At 39.2% G+C, this 20,718-nt stretch overlaps 1 protein-coding gene across 6 annotated transcripts in view; it reads left to right on the forward strand.

The window, feature by feature from the left end:
* Positions 1-20,718, forward strand: part of LOC117556764 (potassium channel subfamily T member 1-like) — a 62,383-nt gene that overhangs the window by 24,064 nt on the left and 17,601 nt on the right. For all 6 annotated transcript variants that reach the window (XR_004570621.1, XM_034232270.1, XM_034232271.1 and 3 more), the window contains 9 exons: positions 1,558-1,652; positions 1,824-2,004; positions 2,452-2,616; positions 2,964-3,100; positions 10,829-10,892; positions 11,021-11,129; positions 11,471-11,579; positions 12,600-12,749; positions 20,130-20,359. Coding sequence is in view for 5 of the 6 variants with exons in the window: in XM_034232270.1 (XP_034088161.1) it covers positions 1,558-1,652; positions 1,824-2,004; positions 2,452-2,616; positions 2,964-3,100; positions 10,829-10,892; positions 11,021-11,129; positions 11,471-11,579; positions 12,600-12,749; positions 20,130-20,359 (1,240 nt within the window). In the remaining variant the exon portion in view is untranslated. The remainder of the gene's footprint in view (positions 1-1,557; positions 1,653-1,823; positions 2,005-2,451; positions 2,617-2,963; positions 3,101-10,828; positions 10,893-11,020; positions 11,130-11,470; positions 11,580-12,599; positions 12,750-20,129; positions 20,360-20,718) is intronic.

Raw genomic sequence — 20,718 nt, forward strand, 5'->3', positions numbered from 1 at the left:
TTGATGTAGAAGAGACATGAAGAAGAGGGGACACATGTTGATGTAGAAGAGACACGAAGAAGAGGGGACACATGTTGATGGAGAAGAGACACGGAGAAGAGGGAACACATGTTGATGTAGAAGAGACATGAAGAAGAGGGGACACATGTTGATGTGGAAGAGACATGGAGAAGAGGGGACACATGTTGATGTAGAAGAGACATGAAGAAGTGGGGACACATGTTGATGTAGAAGAGACATGAAGAGGGGACACATGTTGATGTAGAGGAGACATGAAGAAGAGGGGACACATGTTGATGTAGAAGAGACATGAAGAAGAGGGGACACATGTTGATGTAGAAGAGACATGAAGAAGAGGGGACACATGTTGATGTAGAAGATACATGAAGAAGAGGGGACACATGTTGATGTGGAAGAGACACGAAGAAGAGGGGACACATGTTGATGGAGAAGAGACACGGAGAAGAGGGAACACATGTTGATGTAGAAGAGACATGAAGAAGAGGGACACATGTTGATGTGGAAGAGACATGGAGAAGAGGGGACACATGTTGATGTAGAAGAGACTAGAAGAAGTGGGGACACATGTGATGTAGAAGAAGAGACATGAGGAGGGGACACATGTTGATGTAGAGGAGACATGAAGAAGAGGGGACACATGTGATATAGAAGAGACATGAAGAAGAGGGGACACATGGTGATGTAGAAGAGACATGAAGAAGAGGGGACACATGTTGATGTAGAAGAGACATGAAGAATAGGGGACACTTTGATGTAGAAGAGACATGAAGAAGAGGGGACACATGGTGTGTGATAGAAGAGACATGAAGAAGAGGGGACACATGTTGATGTAGAAGAGACATGGAGAAGAGGGGACACATGTTGATGTAGAGAGACATGGAGAAGAGGGGACACATGTTGATGTAGAAGAGACATGGAGAAGAGGGGACACATGTTGATGTAGAAGAGACATGAAGAAGAGGGAAACACTGTTGATGTAGAAGTGAGGACATGAATAAGAGGGGACACATGTTGTTTAATGTAGCAGAGACATTGAAGAAAGAGGGGACACATGTTTGATGTAGAAGATGACGATGAAGAAGAGGAGTGACACATGTTGATGTTGAAGAGACATGAAGAAGTGGATTTTGCATAATAAGGTGACCTTTAAAGCTTTTTGCTTTTGCATTGGGAACATTTGATAAACGTTTAACATAAATGCATCTCTAAAGATGAAACAAGTCGACTTACTGAGATACAATGTGAAATTCTCCAATATATTACAAAAAGTGTATAAAAGTATGTATATTTATGTAACAGGACATTTTTGTCCAGTACAAGTGATAATGTTACTCGACACAACACTATTAAACACCTAATAGAGTCGTCCAAATAATTGTTATTAGATATATTATATGTATTATAATATCCACCACTAGTAGGGGATTTAACTACTGGAAGAAATGATCCCTCCAAAGAGTCAATATCTTTCCTCAACACAAATAGAGGTGAGATTTTAGCTCCCTATGTTGAAGTTCACTGTTGTTTTGTGGGCAGAATGACGTCCACAGAGCCATCCAGCGGACGAACTCGGCCATGTTCAACCAGGTTCTGATCCTGATCTGCACGCTGCTCTGCCTGGTGTTCACCGGGTGAGGAGGATTTGAGCTGTTTGTAAAGTCTGGCTGTGCTTCTGTAGTGTGAATGAAGCCTCTAATATTCAGATGGATATGGATGCCAACAACACTTTTACATTATTCAGTGTCTCTGTGGTGGTGCATTGTTTTCGGTTATTGAGTGTTGGTTCTCATTTTTCCACTCAGCACATGTGGGATCCAGCACCTCGAGCGGGCGGGGAAAAATCTGTCGCTCTTCAACTCCTTCTACTTCTGCATCGTCACCTTCTCCACGGTGGGCTTCGGAGACGTCACCCCCCGCATCTGGCCCTCCCAGCTGCTGGTGGTCATCATGATCTGCGTGGCTCTGGTGGTGCTGCCTCTGCAGGTAGGGAGATATGGAAGAGGAACTACGACCCCTAAACGTTTAGTTTCTGTGCTCCACAGATCTGGATAAAGCTTCCTGAACACATGAGGCCTTCGCCAACCCTGAGTTTTTGTTTAAGTCGAGCCTACATCTTTTTTACTGCTGCTTTTCCAGAGGTCATCTGATAAAAGCATTGTTATTATATATATCTTCATTTTTTATGAATTGTCTTGTTTTCTTTTTCATTTGTTTTTTGTGTAAATGCTTTACGTAAAGCACATTGAAGTGCGTTTGAGTCTGAATATAGATAAAATAATCTTAACCATACATTCCAAAAACATATTAAATTATGTTTCTCAAAAACTAAAGCATTTTGGGGGGTTTGCTCCTCTATTAATACTCTTGGCTATCTGCTGAATGTTTATTTTGTGTGTGTGAGCGTTACTCAGTGATCTTGCTGTGTGTCAGTTTGAGGAGCTGATGTATCTATGGATGGAGAGACAGAAGTCTGGAGGGAACTACAGCCGGCACCGCGCGCAGACGGAGAAACACGTGGTGCTGTGTGTCAGCGCGCTGAAGATAGACCTGCTGATGGACTTTCTCAATGAGTTCTACGCACACCCCAGGCTGCAGGTACCAAACATCACACACTTATATACTGCAGTGTACACACATTGGTGTGATGAGGCAGTGATGGACTGTAGCCCACTTCAGTTCCACTTCAAGGTGCCATTACTTTACTTTAGTGTTTGCGTTTTCTGCAGCTTTATACTTTACCTCCACTAGATCACTGCTTCACTACTTTTAAAGAAATAAAAAGATCTGAGTATTTTGGCGACATCTTGAAAATTGTGTGTTTAAGGATTTTTAAAAGAAAAAACATGTAGTAACTAAGAGACATTGGTGTATTTGCAACTAAATGTTGTGACATTAACATCTTCCATAGTGGAATACACACGTGTTCTTGTGTATTCTTAAAGGACTACTACGTGGTGATCCTGTGCCCCAGTGAGATGGACCTGCAGGTGCGCAGAGTGCTGCAGATCCCTCTGTGGTCTCAGAGGGTCATCTACCTGCAGGGGTCTGTCCTCAAAGACCAGGACCTGCTCAGAGCCAAGTGAGTGACTCTTAAATCAAAGCAAAAATGCATTATTTTCCTAGAATCTAGATTGTTTTGGTGTCAGTTGCAAAGTGTTGAAGTTATTTGCCCTAGTGTAGTCTGCCTTCACTTAAACGTAATGGAACTGGATGGAATTCAGGTTGAGGGCTCAAAGCAACAACACATTACAAATAAAACACCCAAACATTTTAGAACTGAATTCTCTTTGTCTTAAGTTTGTGTTTGTAAAGTTAAATGTGGCTGATGGTAATCTTAGAGCTGCCAGCAGCTCATTTTATACAGTGAGTTTTAGTTTTAATAAATGGTATCACTATAGTTAAATGACTATTTGGGGAATCTTTAGATCCTATTCACTCCAGCTACTTTTCAAAAGTCTGGACAGCAAATAGGTCTCAAAACACCTTAAAGATCAGAGCTTCTGGGCTGAAGATATCTGCAGAGTGAGGTGTGCATTGTGTGAAGGTAGTGCAGTATAACCTGCATCCACTCTCAGATCAATTCAGGGAATTCAATGATATTCAAACTAATTACAGATAGAAGGACAAGAGTAAATTAGATACTTGTAAAAAAAATTAATGAATGAAAATAAACGGAAATAATACTACTGCGGATAATAAAATGAATAATAATAAGTCAAATGAATAAATAAATAAAAATGGTAAAAATGTACATTTAGGTTATGTATTCCTTGCACATTTGTACTTTTACTGTTTAGTTTATTTCTTACATTTTAGTTAAACTAAAAGGACAACTTTTCTTCAGGAAAAAATGGCATTCAAATTTAAACAGTTATTTAAATGATATCTTCGAATGAAGAAATACCACACATCTTACGATTAAGGTTTGTGAAATAAATGCAATCTCAGTTGTTAGAAAGAGAGGCCTGATTGATGATTAATGGTTTGGGAAACCTCATCAAGTAATTACAAATCGAAATAAAATCAGAAATAAAATATAGGTATGTAAGAGCTCTTAGTCTGGTAGCTGAAGTGATAATAATATGTTTATATGTTTACACTCATCTGTGTAATTATTATCATTTCTGGTAACACTTTATATTAAGGTACACAAATTAACCATCAACTAGTTGTTAATTAACATGCATATTAGCAGTATATTGGCTCTTTATTAGTCATTATAAAACACTTATTAATGCCTTATTCTACATGACCATATTCTACAAGTAATAAGCCATTAGTTGAGAGTTTTTCCTCAATAACCCTCTAATTAGTGCTTATTTATTGCAAGTAAGGAAGTTGTTGTACATGAGTTTTGGTCTTAATATGCTCTGCTCAATATGGGCCTAATAAGGCAGTAGTACCACAAGAATAGTAATTATCCCATAATAACACTTACAAAATATGATCTATTCTACAAGACATAAAACTATAAGTGTTAATTGTGTCTAAATAACTCAACATTAGGTATTTCTAGAATATATTCCCTATTTTAAAGTGAAGTCTTGTTCATAACCAATAAGCTATTAGTTTGACTCTAATTGACCTGAACATGTTCCCTATTCTAAAGTGGCCTCCTCTTCACACTTTGTAAATACATTATAGCACAAAGCTACTGAAATGAACCTCAACAGTACATGAACAAAGTAGGCACACGTTCAAATATCTGTTTTTATTAATGAACCACTAAAGAGAGGTTCAAACACATACCAAAACATGTCAAGTGTCTCCAAGGCTGAGAACATATGCAGCCTGTACTTTTTAATAAAAACAGATTTTTAACAGATGTTATGTAGTTGTGATCATACTGTGTGACCTGCTTGTATGTACTTACACACTGTGTTGTACTGTCTCAGTGTGAACATAGATTAAACAGCCAGCCAAACTCTTTTGAGAGCCAGGGAATGAGCAGCCATGCTCCTTTATTGACTTATTTGCAGTCTACTGACATTCAAACAGAGTGAAACTATACAAAAATAAGTTACAAGGCACTTAATAAAGTCAATGCAGAGATGCGGACGGACGCAAATTCGCTCCGACGGCGCAAATGCCGCGGCATATCAAGGAATGCAGCGAAACGCGGACTTGGTTCGCCTGCAGCCCGCTGTAGTATTAGCTAAATAAATTATGTTGAACAAGGCTTATTAAGCTGAACATCACGACAATTGTTCTGCTATGTATCGGTAGGCTACTTTTTTAATTTTATTAACGTGTGAATGACAAGCATTAAGAATAACAACAAATAGCTGATTCTCTTGCAGATTGTCTAGTTTGATTATGAATGTAACGTTTATATAGTGGAACTACACTGTTTGATCAAAATCAAAGTGCCACGCAGTAACTTGGTATGCATGTATTTCATGTTAGCTTAGCTTCTTAGCTTGAGCTAGCTCTGTTACTTCCAGCTCGGTGGCAGCAGGTCCCGCCTCGGCTCCGCCTCTTTGCCCTTATTTGGAGCAGGCGGGAGTTAGACTCTGACGTCACTGTCGAGACGTTAGTGGCCGACTCCACCTACTAACGCCCCGTCTACACTACAGGCATAAAAAAATCTTGAAGCTGGGCGTGTCTGAGGCTTGGCGATTTCTCGTGCCAAAGGCGACCAACAACCAATCAGGAATCTCCTGCCCGCCCCCGGCATACAAAGCAATAGCAATGTTCAAACGAAGTAAACTGGATATAAAATCCCCAAACAGGTGAAAACCTACCAGTTTCATCCACTGTCTCTGCCACCTCCCTCCATGCCTCGCTCCTGATTCACTACCGCTATAATGAATTTTCCCTCCATTTTTTTGACTATGAGGAAATGACCTGCGTAGTCTCTCCTAGCATACACGCGGTTTGATTGGCTAGCGCTTGTACTGTCAGATTTGCATACGCGGGATTTGATTGGCTGATGCCAAGCATCGAGCATCAAAAGTTGAACAACTTTTGACGCCGATAGATGCTCGTCGTGATGCTTGCAAAGCCATGCCATGCTCCCCACAATGCAGTTCGGCGAAGTTTAAAAATCTTCTACGTCACCCCATTCAAATGAATGGGTGAAGCGTTGAAAGCATTTTTCGATGCCTGTAGTGTAGACGGGCCGTAAGGGCTTCTCTGAAAATCTCCAGAATTCTATGGGTGACATCACGGACACTACGTCCATTTATATATACAGTCTATGATAATGACCGATAATGACGGATAGATGACGAATAAATTAACATATACTAAATAGTTGCATTCGGTTTTTAGCACCTGGCTGATAAGGGCACAAGCTCTTACGTTGGTAATGATTGTATACAATCAAGAGTGTGCAATAAACAGATCCCATCAGTTAGAGAGTCTGACCATCATTCAGCCGGGGACGCTACAATTATTAAAGTGAATGTTGAAATTCTATCAATAAAGATTAAGCCCCAGAAAGCACATGGCTACTTAGTCAACACGTTCTCACTCCCAACCCGTCACATGTTGACGGTCGGTCAGGGCCCCTCCCCGTCACTCTATTACGAACAGGGTACCCCTTGAGAGTCAGGGCGTCCCATTGACTTGCATAGAGCTCCCTGAACGTTGGTAATAGACGAGTTGCGATCGCGGCGAAATGCTCTCGGCAGATCCATTCTCACAGCGTTTATCAACCTTTTTATTACTCAATTCAAGCCACACTTATTGTTTTTACTTCTTTATTTTAATTGAATAATGTAGGACTTTTGTTGCCGTCAGTTATGGGGAGAGTAGGGGCTCAGAATACTGAAATCTTTATTGTTTCATCGTTTTTTCCTTCTAATTTTGTATTATTTTCTAAACCACACTGTTAATTAAACACAAGTTGGAGTCCGTCAGGACCGAGGGTCGGAGCAGATCAGTTGCAACTTGCTTTAGAGAATTTTACATTTTACACCCGGAAGTAAGTATTCTCTCCGCTTCGCTTGACAAACCCTGTGATAGTCCTCAAGCTCTGTGATTGGATGTTTGAGTGTGCGCCGAGGGTTACGCCGAGCGTCGAACAGCACTTTGAAATGGGATGAAACCACGGCAGACTGTCCAAAACTGGATTTGAACGGGTCCACCCCGTCCCCCCCTCCCCCACCCCGTCCCCAGAACTACACATGCTGGCTATTGTGTGTTTCACAACATGTTCTCTATGGCACGTCTCTACTGGGAATTGTAGTTTTAAAAGAGGTTTTCGTATTTCCCATAATAAGAAGTTGCCAGTATTAAACTGTGTACATCCCTAGAGGTTTAGGGGATAGGAAACACTCAAATTTAAAACATATAATTAATAAATGGGTGAAAATTGCTTGTGCCCATAATGGGCGGCATTAATATATATACCCACATGCCAGCTAAGGTCAGAAGAGCTTTATTTAACAGCTGGTCTTATGTCTGTGACCCCTCCTGTTGTTCATTGATAAGCCTGAAACATGCACTTGTCAAGGTTCAGAGGCACATTTTGCAAATATGGCAGTAGCCATCGATCATCTTAAGATAAGATATACTTTATTGATCCCAAATTGGAAACATTTGCGTTACATCAGCATGTGTAACAGTTGTAAATATGCAGTGGTGTTTATTTGTAAATCATTTAGTATAATCACACAAATTCTGTGTTTTATATTTAATAATTCTGTGTTCTTTATTTATTGATTGTTCAATACCTGACAAGGTCGGAGATGAAAAACTTGGGTCGCAGGTTCCTCAACAGTGCATTACAAGACATCTATCAATATGTGTGTACCTCCACCATTAAACTGTCGTATTCTGCACATTTATTATACTATCTACATACATCTTATAAGAGTATAATATCAGTTAAAATAAGTGCTTAAACATGCAGTAGTTAACATTGCAGGAAAGCAATATATTAGTACTTTGTCAGGCTTAATATTTATACCCCCAAAGCTTTTTTCTTATTCAAAATAAGACCTTAACCTAAAGTATTCTTTAATGTTTAAATAAAGCCTTATTAGTTTGTCTGTCTGTGTCTCCTATTCATATCTAATAATACAAATAATACATTTCAATAACGTGCTTTAACCACCAGGTGTCCCTTTCTATCAGCTGTGCGCCGTTATGGTGTAAATATACCAATATACCGATTGGATCAAATATAAAAGTCAGCCGAATTAGTATTGATACTGCAAGGAGACATATATTGTGAAGAGAAATTGAAGATTTTGTTTAATTGATATATGTATGATCCACGTCACATATTCAGTTTCGGCGGCAGTTGTTCCTGTTTGTCTAGAAGTCTTCTCATCAGGGCTCTATAAATAGCGAACTACGGCAGATATGTAATATTTAATGCAGCCGAACCATGTATTACAATGCCGTTATGTGATGACCTCCTAAGAGAAAAGCAAGCAAACTCGGAATAAAGTATTATTTTATTTTTAAAAAATGTTTTCAGATTTCACATCAACAGGAAGTCCGGTTAACTAAAATGTCCGTGCGGAACAATACCCCAACCCATAGATCCGTGGGTTAATAATGTCAATCACCACATTACACACATCCCTTCACATTTACATTAAAGTATTTCATGAGGTCTTCTAAAATGTTTTTAAATATAATTAGGGTTGTAGTTGAAGAGTTTGTAAATTATTGCGTTGCCAGGGGGGCAACGCAATCGCACAACGGCACGTCCATTAATTCCACAACCACACACATGGATTAACATCGATTTAATACATTAATGTAGCCTTTGTTTCTGCTAAAAGAGGTGTCGACCAGCTGGGGCAACAAGAAAATCAGCGAAATCGAGTGTGACTATTAAAAAATAAATAATTATTATATTAATATTGACAATAACAACCGACCGTCGGGGAGCGTTCTCATGGCGTCTATTATCAACGCTATGGGAGGTCTATGAAGGTCTATGGGACGCCCTGCCAGTTGAAAACTGACTCTCAAGGGGTACCCTGTCCGTAATAGAGTGACGGGGAGGGGCCCTGACCGTCCCAACATGTGACGGGTTGGGAGTGAGAACGTGTTGACTTAGTATGCAAAATAATGACATTCTCTATGTTAAGTAGCCATGTGCTTTCGTGTTATCGGCTGAATCTGTATTTATTGATTAGATCACGTTACTCTGATGATAGTGTTCAAGACAGCCTATATGTCTGAACTCGATCCTTAGAGTAATGTGTTACGGAGCCTTCTCTTCAATCTTTTTTTCACATAACGAGCATTTTGCGCTGCTCTTTTCCAATGTGGAAGCAGAATGTGTGAAAGCATACAGCACGATGCAGGGTGTGTCTCTAGACATCTTTAGACTGGAACAGCGGGGCCCAGTACGTGAACTCGCCTCGCAGGTGCACAAGCCAGGATAGAGGACATCAGACTCCAGAGAAAACTTGCTCGAGTCCAAGTCGGAGCGTCAATGTACAAGTCGAGTGGGGGGGAAAAGTAACGAGTCCGAGTCCAAGTCACCGTGCGCGAGAATTCACGAGTCCGAGTCCAAGTCATCGTGCGCGAGAATTCACGAGTCCGAGTCCAAGTCATTGTGCGCGAGAATTCACGAGTCCGAGTCCAAGTCATCATGCGCGAGAATTCACAAGTCCAAGTCTGAGTCGCAGTCAATCAGTGCACGAGTCCGAGTCGAGTCTCGAGTCTCGAGTACTCCATCTCTGACTGAAACAACAAGGAAAGATACAATTGCATTGGAAAATGGCATTTAAGTCTTGTACAACAGTGGGAGCACCATAACACCAAACATTAATTTCACTGAAATTGGTTATATAACTTCACTGTAAACATTTGGCAGGTTTGTGATAGAGCAATTAGAAGTGGAGGACAGGGTCTGTGTCGCACTCACATCCTGCATCTGGCACCGTTTCAATCCTCCCACTCTTGTTTTTCATTCTCCTGTCTGTCATAATCATAAAAACAGCTCCACGTTTACAGACCAAAATATACAGGGCAGAGCATACCAGGCTGCACTTTGTGTGTTCGTCTATACCAGGGGTACTCAAACATTTTTGTTAAAGGTCCACTTGTGAATTTTATACAAGGTCAATGGTCCGGATCAATGCCAGTAAAGTCCCGGTGCGTCGGGGAACTCACGCAGCGTCAGAAAATAAAACCCTCTCTCTTTTCCTCCGTACCCAAATCTTTAAAAAAAACGGGTGTACAACGAGCAGATACATATTTGCTGCCGATCTGACGTCAAATCGGCGGCGGACCCACAGAAAATTGCTATCAGAAACAATGCCTGACGTGTTTTGGACGTAATCTTGTCTTTGTTTACATTAGCAAGCCTCGCTAATACTCAGAGCTAACCTGTACTGTAGAGCACATGTGTTTAAAAAGCAGGAAATAAAAAAAGGAACTCACCTTGTGATAAACCCGCAAGAGAAAAAGCATTTGAGCTTTTTTTTTTCAAGCTAAGGACCCAAAATCCGCGTTTCTCTAACAGGGCTGCAAAAGAGGGGTATGAGCAGTATGAGGCATGGCTACAATGGGTGATCTGTTTGCTATTTTAAGCAAAAAACTTCACAGACATGTTTTGTATAGGTATGGCCCTACAATATATTTTTCCAATATAGCATGATAGGTCCACTTTAATTTACATCAGAATCAGAACATTTTTTTTTTTTTTTTATCATTTAAAAAAAAAAAAGTATAATGGGACACAGGGTTCGGTCCGGATTGATTTGCAGTTCGGTCCGGAGTTTGAGAAGCCCTGGTCTATACGTTACATTCAATATTAAATCAAAGGATGTCTCTGTTGTCTCTTCTGTCTGGTTCAAGGTCATGGCTGAATTTGACTTTACTGTTTCTGCAGAATGGATGACGCTGAGGCCTGTTTTATTCTGAGCAGTCGTAACGAGGTGGATCGCATGGCAGCGGTAAGAAGAGTTGTCGTTCATTTGTTTACAATTACCAAGTCATTAATGCTGTCAGTCATCAGGACAGTTAGCAATTAATTAGAGGAGATTACTTTAATAATGCATTATCTTTGACTGTTTTCCCTCAGGACCATCAGACCATCCTGAGAGCCTGGGCTGTGAAGGACTTTGCTCCCAATTGCCCCCTTTATGTTCAGATACTCAAACCTGAAAATAAGTTTCATGTGAAATTTGCAGGTAAAAGTTACTTGAAGAATGCAAGAAGCTCTAACTCAACGCAAACTGTCTCTGTCAGTCTGTTTTCATAAATGTTAGATAGCTAGCTTACAGCAGATATGCAACAATATGGAAAGATTGGTGCAATCACGTTGTTAAAATAAAACGGCAAAAAACAGATAAAGTAAGTTACCAACAACAGTTGCAGTTTGCCAAATGTATTATCCCCAAACGTCACTAAGTGGTCAAAAACAGCATGATTAAATATGAGGCAAGAGCTGAAAGCTCATTAGCTTAGCATAAAGACTGGAAACAGGGAAAATGTTGTGCTAAGTAACTTCTACGTCTTTGCCTTTTTTCAGATCATGTTGTGTGTGAGGAGGAGTTCAAGTACGCCATGCTGGCCCTCAACTGTGTGTGTCCCGCCACCTCCACCCTGGTCACGCTCCTCGTGCACACCTCCCGCGGACGGTCAGCCATCTTAGCTTGGCTTTTTGATTTCTTCTCAATGTGAAGTTAACATTTCTTCACATGTTTAAAGAGAAGTGTTTATGGAACTGGCACAGAGAGTTGAATAACCCTGTGTAAAACAAAAGGCACAGGAAGTAAAGAGAGATTCAAATGAGGCAAGAAGACAAAACAGGCAGTGACTAAATTGATTTCTTTGGATGTGTTCTTTGTAAAACAGTGTGAAAAGCTCTCTGCTGGAAAATGGGTTATTGACAGATCACTTTTAAAAGCTGATGTCAGTGACTAAGTGAAACTGCAACAAAGGGGAATCACTGAGCAACAGCACTTTCTTTGTTCCTGCCTGCTCTTAAGAATAGAAAGCCTGTTGTATTTGTATTCGACAAAGACAAACAGGCTTTGAGATTGCATGAATATTATAGCTTTGTGATTGTGGATTGTGTATGAGGAAGTTAGTTTGTTTTAAGGGGTGGGAATCACCAGAAGACCAACAACACAATATTATTAAATAGAAAGGTCATTACTTAGCTTTACAACATGTTTAAGATACTATGCTGTTTTGAGTTTGCATTGCATGTGTGGACTCAAGGATTTGAGTACATGAAATTAAATTAGGGACATCAAAGAGGTTCATGGTCAATACATTTAAAAGAGTCTAGGAGATATTGATAATAATGAGCAGGCTTTTTTGTCTCTTACCTTGTGTTACAGTAGGGAAACCAGTGAGTGTGCCACATGTTGGATAATTCTTCTTATGTTAATATGAATTACTGCTTAGAAACAAGTACATAGACTCCTACCTCAGGGTTGTTCTGAGCATCTCTCGCAGTCCATCAGACTCAATAAAAGCACTTGAGCCAATTATTACCGGAGACTCAGGAAGGTGTTAGAAAACCCTTTTGGAGTAGGATAATGATTTAGCATGACTTCATGAATATGTGTCAAATTGGTTTAACCCTTTAAAAACGACTAGGCTCATTGATCTGTTGTATGTGTGTTTGTGTTTTTCCTGTGTGAATGCAGAGAGGGACAGCAGTCTCCGGAGCAGTGGCAGAGGATGTACGGTTGTTGCTCTGGAAACGAGGTGTACCACATCCGAGTGTGTGACAGCAAGTTCTTTGGAGAGTATAATGGCAAAAGCTTTACATACGCCTCCTTTCATGCTCACAAGAAGTGAGTTGACGTGTAAGCTAAAGCATCTTCTTCAGATGCTGAAAAGTTGAAAATTTACAGAGACAGTTACAGGGCTGTCAGATTATTCTTTTGTATGAATATGTGAGTTATTTGTCTAAAGCGTGATATTTCAACCCTGTCTCCTAAAAATTACGTTCCCACAGAACTAAACTGCATTCTCAATTACGTTTAGCAAGAAACGTATTTTCTCCCACGTTACGTTCGTTATGAACGTATCTCAAATACGTTTATTTTCTACATATCTTCTAGAAACATATTTTCTCCCACGCTACGTTTCTTATGAACGTATCTTAAATACGTTTATTTTCTACATATCTTTGCCATTTATTGTCTTGCTTATAATAATGATAATAGTCATTTATAAATATCCTTTTAGAGCACACATTTGAAATCAGTAGGCGAGGCTGTAATTTTGCCAGCTGTTACTCTCATGAGCGAGGCAGAAAATAATAGTTTTAACATGCCAACAAGCTGCTCTGTCGTTTATTGCACCTCAAACATTAAAACAAATCCAGAGTTACGTGTTTCTGTACTTCCTCTAAGAAGAAAGGACAGTAACAGAAGATCTCTGTGACGCCAGATGTGGTGTTGTTAATGCGATATGATATCCGAAAAACATTTCAGTTTAGGATGGCCGAAGACACTACACTACCCATAATCCCCTGCTATCGTTTGGGACTACAGTCCCGTTGACAAACCCCGTGATTAATCTTCAAGCTCTGGGATTGGATGTTGGAGTGGCAGTGCGCCAAGGTTACGCCGAGCGTCAAGCTCTTTGAAATGGAACGAAACCACGGCAGACTATTCAAAACTGGCCTCGAACGCCCCCCCAGAACTACACTTGCTGGCTATTGTGTTTCGCAACATGTTCTCTATGGCACGTCTCTACTGGGAATTGTAGTTTTAAAAGACGTTTTCGTTTTTCCAACAATTAGAAGTTGACAGTATTAAAGTGTGTACAGCCTTGGAGGTTTAGGCGATAGGAAACACATTGGTGTGTACACATTAAAACATGTAATTACTAAATGGGTGAAAATCGCTTGTATCCATAATGGGCAGCATTAATATATATTCTACTCCACTACAATTCAGAGGTTAACCTGGTATTTTTACTCCACTACATTTATTTTAGTTACTTTGCAGATTCTGATTAATGATGTGAAATATAAACAACCCTTAAAGCAGACTTTAGTTACACCTGAGTCAAATTCAGGGAAAGGTGATTGTCAAGTGCCAACAATCAGGAGAGATATTTGATAGTAGGTGCTTGAGAAGACTAAACATTTATCTGCAGATCTCTATAAAGAGTATATTAATTACTCGTTATTCTCTACTAATAGTTAATAAAAAACTGTATATAATTGCTATTTTGCACATCCCTTTCAAGATTTCAAGATTTTCTAAGGTTTATTGACATATCATATACACAACAATGGTGTAGTTATGCAATGAATGAAAAACTTGGGTCACAGGTTCCTCAACAGTGCAACAAGACATCTTTCAATATGTGTGTACCTCCACCATTAAACTGTCAAATTCTGCACATTTCTTATACTATCTACATACATAAGAGTATAATTAATGTGTATAATATCAGTTAAAATAAGTGCTTCAACATAGTTAACATTGCAGGAAAGCAATACATTAGACGTTAAGTACTTTGTCAGGCTTAATATTTATCTGTAGATAGATACCCCCAAAACTTTTTTCTTATTTGAAAGAAGACCTTAACCTAAAGTATTATTTAATGTGTTAATAAAGGTTAATTAGTTTGTCTGTTTTGCACATCCTCATATTAATATCTTTGTACATCCAGCACTAAACTGTTTTACAGTATCTTCTTGATTTTTTAATATTCTATATTTCTATCACAGACCTTCTACTTTCCCCCTATGAAAGTATGTACTCTTAATATGTTTTTCATCAAATAACATTATTCAACAAAAATAACATTATTCAACAAAAATAATTCAATAACGTGCTTTAACCACTAGGCGGTGCACACAAGGTACACACAGCATACTAATAATAACTTTGTATTATTAGTGTAGGACACTATGTATGTATAACATCTGAAGATGTGTAGTTTTATTCATGTTTTTATATAATTTTACAGGATATTGCTATACTATTTCTCATGTTTTACTACACATTAATATCTGATTTGTAAAAAATCACAGACAGAAAGCCATATCCGTCATTTAATGGTAAGCTATTGAAATTGTGATTCCATAGATGTGTCTCCCATCACCCAAATTCCCTGACTATTCTCTCAACTCAGTAATTACATTCTTATATTCAAAGAAAATCAGTAATATCTTTAAAAACTACAAGTCCTTTTCTATCAGCTGTGCACCGTTATGGTGTAAATGTAACCTATCTACCAATTGGATCAAATATAAAAGTCAGCCGAATTAATGTTGATACTGCAAGGAGACGTATTTTGTGAAAAGAAATGCAAGGTGTTGTTTAATTGTTGATATATTGATGATCCACGTCACATATTCAGTTTTGGCGGAAGTTCTCCTGTTTGTCCAGAAGTCTTCTCATCAGGGCTCTATAAATAAAGAACTACAGCAGATGTGTAATATTTAATGCAGCCGAACCGTGTATTGCAATGCCGTTATGTGATGACCTCCAAAGAGAAAAGCAAGAACACTCGGAATAAAGTATTATTATTATAATTTTATTAATTTTTTTCCGGATATCATATCGCATTAACATCATATCCCAACAAGCTTCAAGCTGAGGATCTTGGGTAATCTGTTCAGTGGGTTTGTGTGTATCCTCAAAATGTCCCTTATAGGTCTACGTCTGTTTCCGGTGACTTTATTTACGGCTAAAAAGCATGCTAAAAAGCCCAAGATTATAGAATTAAACGAATAAATAAAAACAAGGATAATTGTGTGTTATTGTTGAGTAAATAAGGAAAAAAAGATTTTCAAAAATACAGATTTCAGTATTTTGAGGCTCTAAGCCCCATTTATTTTCCTCACAGACGGGAAAAAAAGTCCGACATTATACGATTTACAATAAAAAGATAAAACACTGGCATGTAATTTACGTTAGAATAAATAGAATGGTTTTGAATAATAGGAGAGTAAAATCTACGTCACTTTACAGCCCCGCCCAGTTTTGGGGAAACCAACGCTGTAATTTGAACGGCGATCAAGCCTGAAGCCACAGATATCTTCTTTTACTGTCCTTTCTTCTTAGAGGAAGTACAGAAACACGTAACTCTGGATTTGTTTTAATGTTTGAGGTGCAATAAACGATACAGCAGCTTTTTGGCATGTTAAAAACTATTATTTTCTGCCTCGCTCATGAGAGTAACAGCTGGCGAAATTACAGCCTCGCCTACTGATTTCAAATGTGTGCTCTAAAATGATATTTATAAATGACTATTATCATTATTATAAGCAAGACAATAAATGGTAAAGATATGTAGAAAATAAACGTATTTAAGATACGTTCATAACGAACGTAACGTGGGAGAAAATATGCTTCTAGAAGATATGTAGAAATAAACGTATTTGAGATACGTTCATAACGAACGTAACGTAGGAGAAAATACGTTTCAAGCTAAACGTAATTGAGAATGCAGTTTAGTTCTGTGGGAACGTAATTTTTAGGAGACAGGGTTGGATATTTTCATCTCAGTGCTGCAACATTTGAATTGAACTCTTTCATGACAAGAAAACCCTTTCTTGTTTCGTTTGAAGAAATAGTTTGAATTTTGAGACTTATTTTACTTCTTATTTACTTCCTTTGCCCACAGTGACTCCCTTGAGTCTTATTTTCAGATCTCCGGGCAAATATCATTTGAATTATTAACAATAAATAACTTTCTACTCCGATCCAACCGCACCCGATACCGCTTTACTGTAATGACGTTAACCCTTCGTCAATTTAGAAGGTATGCAGAGGAGGAGCAATGTCTGCAGTTTGGAAATATTTTAGGATAAGCAGTGATGACAAAAGTAGAGCAGGCTGCAGACATCATGATGTTCAGTATAATGTGTAGCAAGGCGGTCACTATTAAAAAAAGAACACCCAACAGATCGATCTTTATCATCCTGAAAGGTGTTCAATAATGACACAATATCCCGCTCATTACACGGCCACTTAACTTTGAAATTATTTTTATTGACTTGAAAATGATTGTATTGCTTCTGCTAAGAAAAAAAACTCTGTTTCACGGCACACCAAAGGCTGGAACTGCGGTAACAACTTCATTTAAAATGAACAGCAGCTCTGATCTATGTTTTCTGTAACTGTCCAGGTCTGTTCACAGTTTATGTTCCACTAACAAGTCCTTAAACACTACAAAGCCCATTCCGTGTTCCTGTTAGTGTTCACTTCCTGTCTGTAGCCCATTCCGTGTTTCTGTTAGTGTTCACTTCCTGTCTGTAGCCCATTCCGTGTTCTTGTTAGTGTTCACTTCCTGTCTAGCCCATTCCGTGTTCCTGTTAGTGTTTACTTCCTGTCTGTAGCCCATTCCGTGTTCCTGTTAGTGTTTACTTCCTGTCTGTAGCCCATTCCGTGTTCCTGTTAGTGTTCACTTCCTGTCTGTAAGGCAAGGCAAGGCAAGTTTATTTATATAGCACCTTTCAACACAAGGCAATTCAAAGTGCTTTACAAAAAATGAAAGACATTAAGAAAATGGCATTTAAAATCAGTCATTAAAAATAAAAGCTAATAAAATAAACATTAAAAGAAAAAATACATGGATAAAAGTTACAGTGCAGTCTAAGATATGAATAGTTCAATTAAAAGCAGCGGCAAAAAGAAAAGTCTTCAGCCTGGATTTAAAAGTAGTCAGAATTGCAGCGGACCTGCAGTTTTCTGGGAGTTTGTTCCAGATATTTGGAGCATAATAACTGAACGATGCTTTACCATGTTTAGTTCTGACTCTGGGGACAGAAATCTGGATGGTTCATAATTTAACAGGAGGTCAGAAATGTATTTTGGGCCTAAACCATTCAGTGCTTTATAAACCAGCAGCAGTATTTTGAAATCTATTCTTTGACACACAGGAAGCCAGTGTAAAGACTTCAGAACAGGAGTGATGTGATCCACTTTCTTAGTGTTAGTGAGGACTCGAGCAGCAGCGTTCTGAATCAGCTGCAGCTTCCTAATAGATTTTTTAGTGAGACCTGCAAAGACACCATTACAGTAGTCGAGTCTACTGAAGATAAAAGCATGGACAAGTTTTTCCAAATCCTGCTGTGACATTAGTCTTTTAATCCTAGATATATTCTTTAGGTGATAGTAGGCTGATTTAGTAACAGTTTTAATGTGACTGTTGAAACTCAGGTCAGAGTCCATGACTACACCTAGATTTCTGGCTTTATCTGTTGTTTTGAACATTGCACACTGAAGCTCAGTGCTAACTTTGATACGTTCTGACTTGGCTCCAAAAATCATTACCTCAGTTTTATCTTTGTTTAATTGGAGAAAGTTCTGACACATCCAGTCATTGATTTGTTCAATGCACTTACTCAGTGTTTGAATTGGAGAATAGTATCCTGGTGAAATGGTTATGTAAATGTGTGTGTCATCTGCATAGCTATGGTAACTTATTTTGTTGTTTTTCATTATCTGAGCCAGTGGTAGTATGTAGATGTTAAAGAGAAGAGGCCCCAAGATGGAGCCTTGAGGAACCCCACATGTCATATTTGTATATTTGTATATATTTACCTATAGAAACAAAGTTGTTTCTGTCCTTTAAGTAGGATTCAAACCAATTTAGAACTGTTTCCGAAAGTCCCACCCAGTTTTCCAGTCGGTCTAGTAATATGTTGTGGTCAACAGTGTCAAACGCAGCACTGAGATCTAATAATACTAACACTGAAGTTCTGCCACTGTCTGTGTTTAAGTGGATGTCATTAAAGACCTTTACAAGAGCAGTCTCAGTGCTGTGGTTTGGACGAAAGCCTGACTGAACACATCGAAACAGTTATTTAAATGCAAGAAATTACTCAACTGTTGAAAAACAACTTTTTCAATGATTTTACCTAGAAATGGGAGGTTTGATATGGGCCTGTAATTGTTCATTACTGAAGCATCTAGATCAATGGTTCTCAACTAGTGGGTCGCGACCCAAAAGTGGGTCGCGGACCCGTTTCGAGTGGGTCGCGGATGTGTGAGTGAAGAAAAAAAAAAAAATTGGAATTTTTTTTTTGGGGAAAAAGTCAAACTTTGACTTTGAAGGCCCGATTTTCTAACGCTGTGCATGCAGTCGGCGTTGGACTGGAAGTACCGGAGACCATAAACGGTTTTGAAAACTTCTGTCACATAGTGATCATCTTCTCAATAAAATATCTTTGCTGATGTTTTTTCGAGTCTTCTGGCCAATCAGAATCAAGATTGTTGCCGGAAGTCCCCACGGAGAATAACTTTGCAGTAGAACTCTTTTTTATACATCCATGGTTACAACTTCAGATAACAATGAACACATAATGAAATATGACCCCCGGTCTGATGACTGACAGGTCACAGAATAATGGGAGCTATCTACCCTTACCCACAATTTAAAGTAAGTCACACAGACTATCTCCTCTATCTCTACTGTGTTCCTGTTAGTGTTCGCTTCCTGTCTGTAGCCCACACTGTGTTCCTATTAGTGTTTGCTTCCTGTCTGTAGCCCATACCGTGTTCCTGTTATTGTTCACTTCCTGTCTGTAGCCCATACTATGTTCCTGTTAGTGTTCACTTCCTGTCTGTAACCCATTCCGTGTTCCTGTTAGTGTTCACTTCCTGTCTGTAGCCCATACCATGTTCCTGTTAGTGTTCACTTCCTGTCTGTAGCCCATACTGTGTTCCTGTTAGTGTTCGCTTCCTGTCTGTAGCCCACACTGTGTTCCTATTAGTGTTTGCTTCCTGTCTGTAGCCCATACCGTGTTCCTGTTAGTGTTCACTTCCTGTCTGTAGCCCATACTGTGTTCCTATTAGTGTTTGCTTCCTGTCTGTAGCCCATACTGTGTTCCTGTTAGTGTTCACTTCCTGTCTGCATTCTTCTGTTGATTTATCTGACGTCCAGCGCTCTGACTTGAAATCTCTTTTCCTTTCTCTCCCTTGATCCTCTTCCCTTGATCTTCCTTAGTTAATGACCTCTGAAATGTCAGAATTGACCAATCAGAATTGAGTATTCAACCAAGCCGTGTAATAAGCTTTGCTAAATTGTGAAGAGGAGGGGTGAAAAGTTAACCTTTAATGGTATTATTAAGTACTCATATCGGTACTCGGTATTGTCAAGTACTCACATGTACTTGTACTTGGTCTGAAAATGTGTGGTATCGGTGCATCCGTATATTATCCTAAAGTATATAATGCTAACAGCGAGTGTGTGTGGTGCAGGTACGGCGTGTGTCTGATCGGGATAAAGAAGGACGACAACAAGAGCATCCTGCTGAACCCCGGCCCCCGCCACATCATGGCCGCCACCGACACCTGCTACTACATCAACATCACCAAGGAGGAGAACTCCGCCTTCATCTTCAACCAGGAGCAGAGGAAGGGCCGCCCAGCGGGGGGGCTGTACGACGGACCCTCGCAGCTTCCTGTGCACAGCATCATCGCCAGCATGGGTGAGAGGCACAGGAGCATTACGGGACAAAAGACCCCACATCACCTAAACTGGAGAAATATACACAGACTTAGAAGTTATTGTGCATCTCTTTGTAGTTTTCTGATCATGTATTTGTGTCTTTTTGGTATGTATCTAACTTTGTTTAATGTCCATTTGTAATTGTTTTGTTTTTTTTGTAGTTATTTTGTGTCTACTTGTAGTTGGTAAAGGTCATTTTGCAATTGTCTTCGTCTGTTTTTAGCTTTCCTGCGTCTCTATGAAGTGATTTTATGTCTCTTCAAAGTTACTGTACTGTATGTCTTGTTGTATTTTTGTCAAGAAAATTGTTTCTGTATTAATTTTGTATATTCTTATAGT

Source organism: Gymnodraco acuticeps, unplaced genomic scaffold, assembly GCF_902827175.1.
Source record: "Gymnodraco acuticeps unplaced genomic scaffold, fGymAcu1.1, whole genome shotgun sequence".
NCBI lineage: Eukaryota > Metazoa > Chordata > Actinopteri > Perciformes > Bathydraconidae > Gymnodraco > Gymnodraco acuticeps.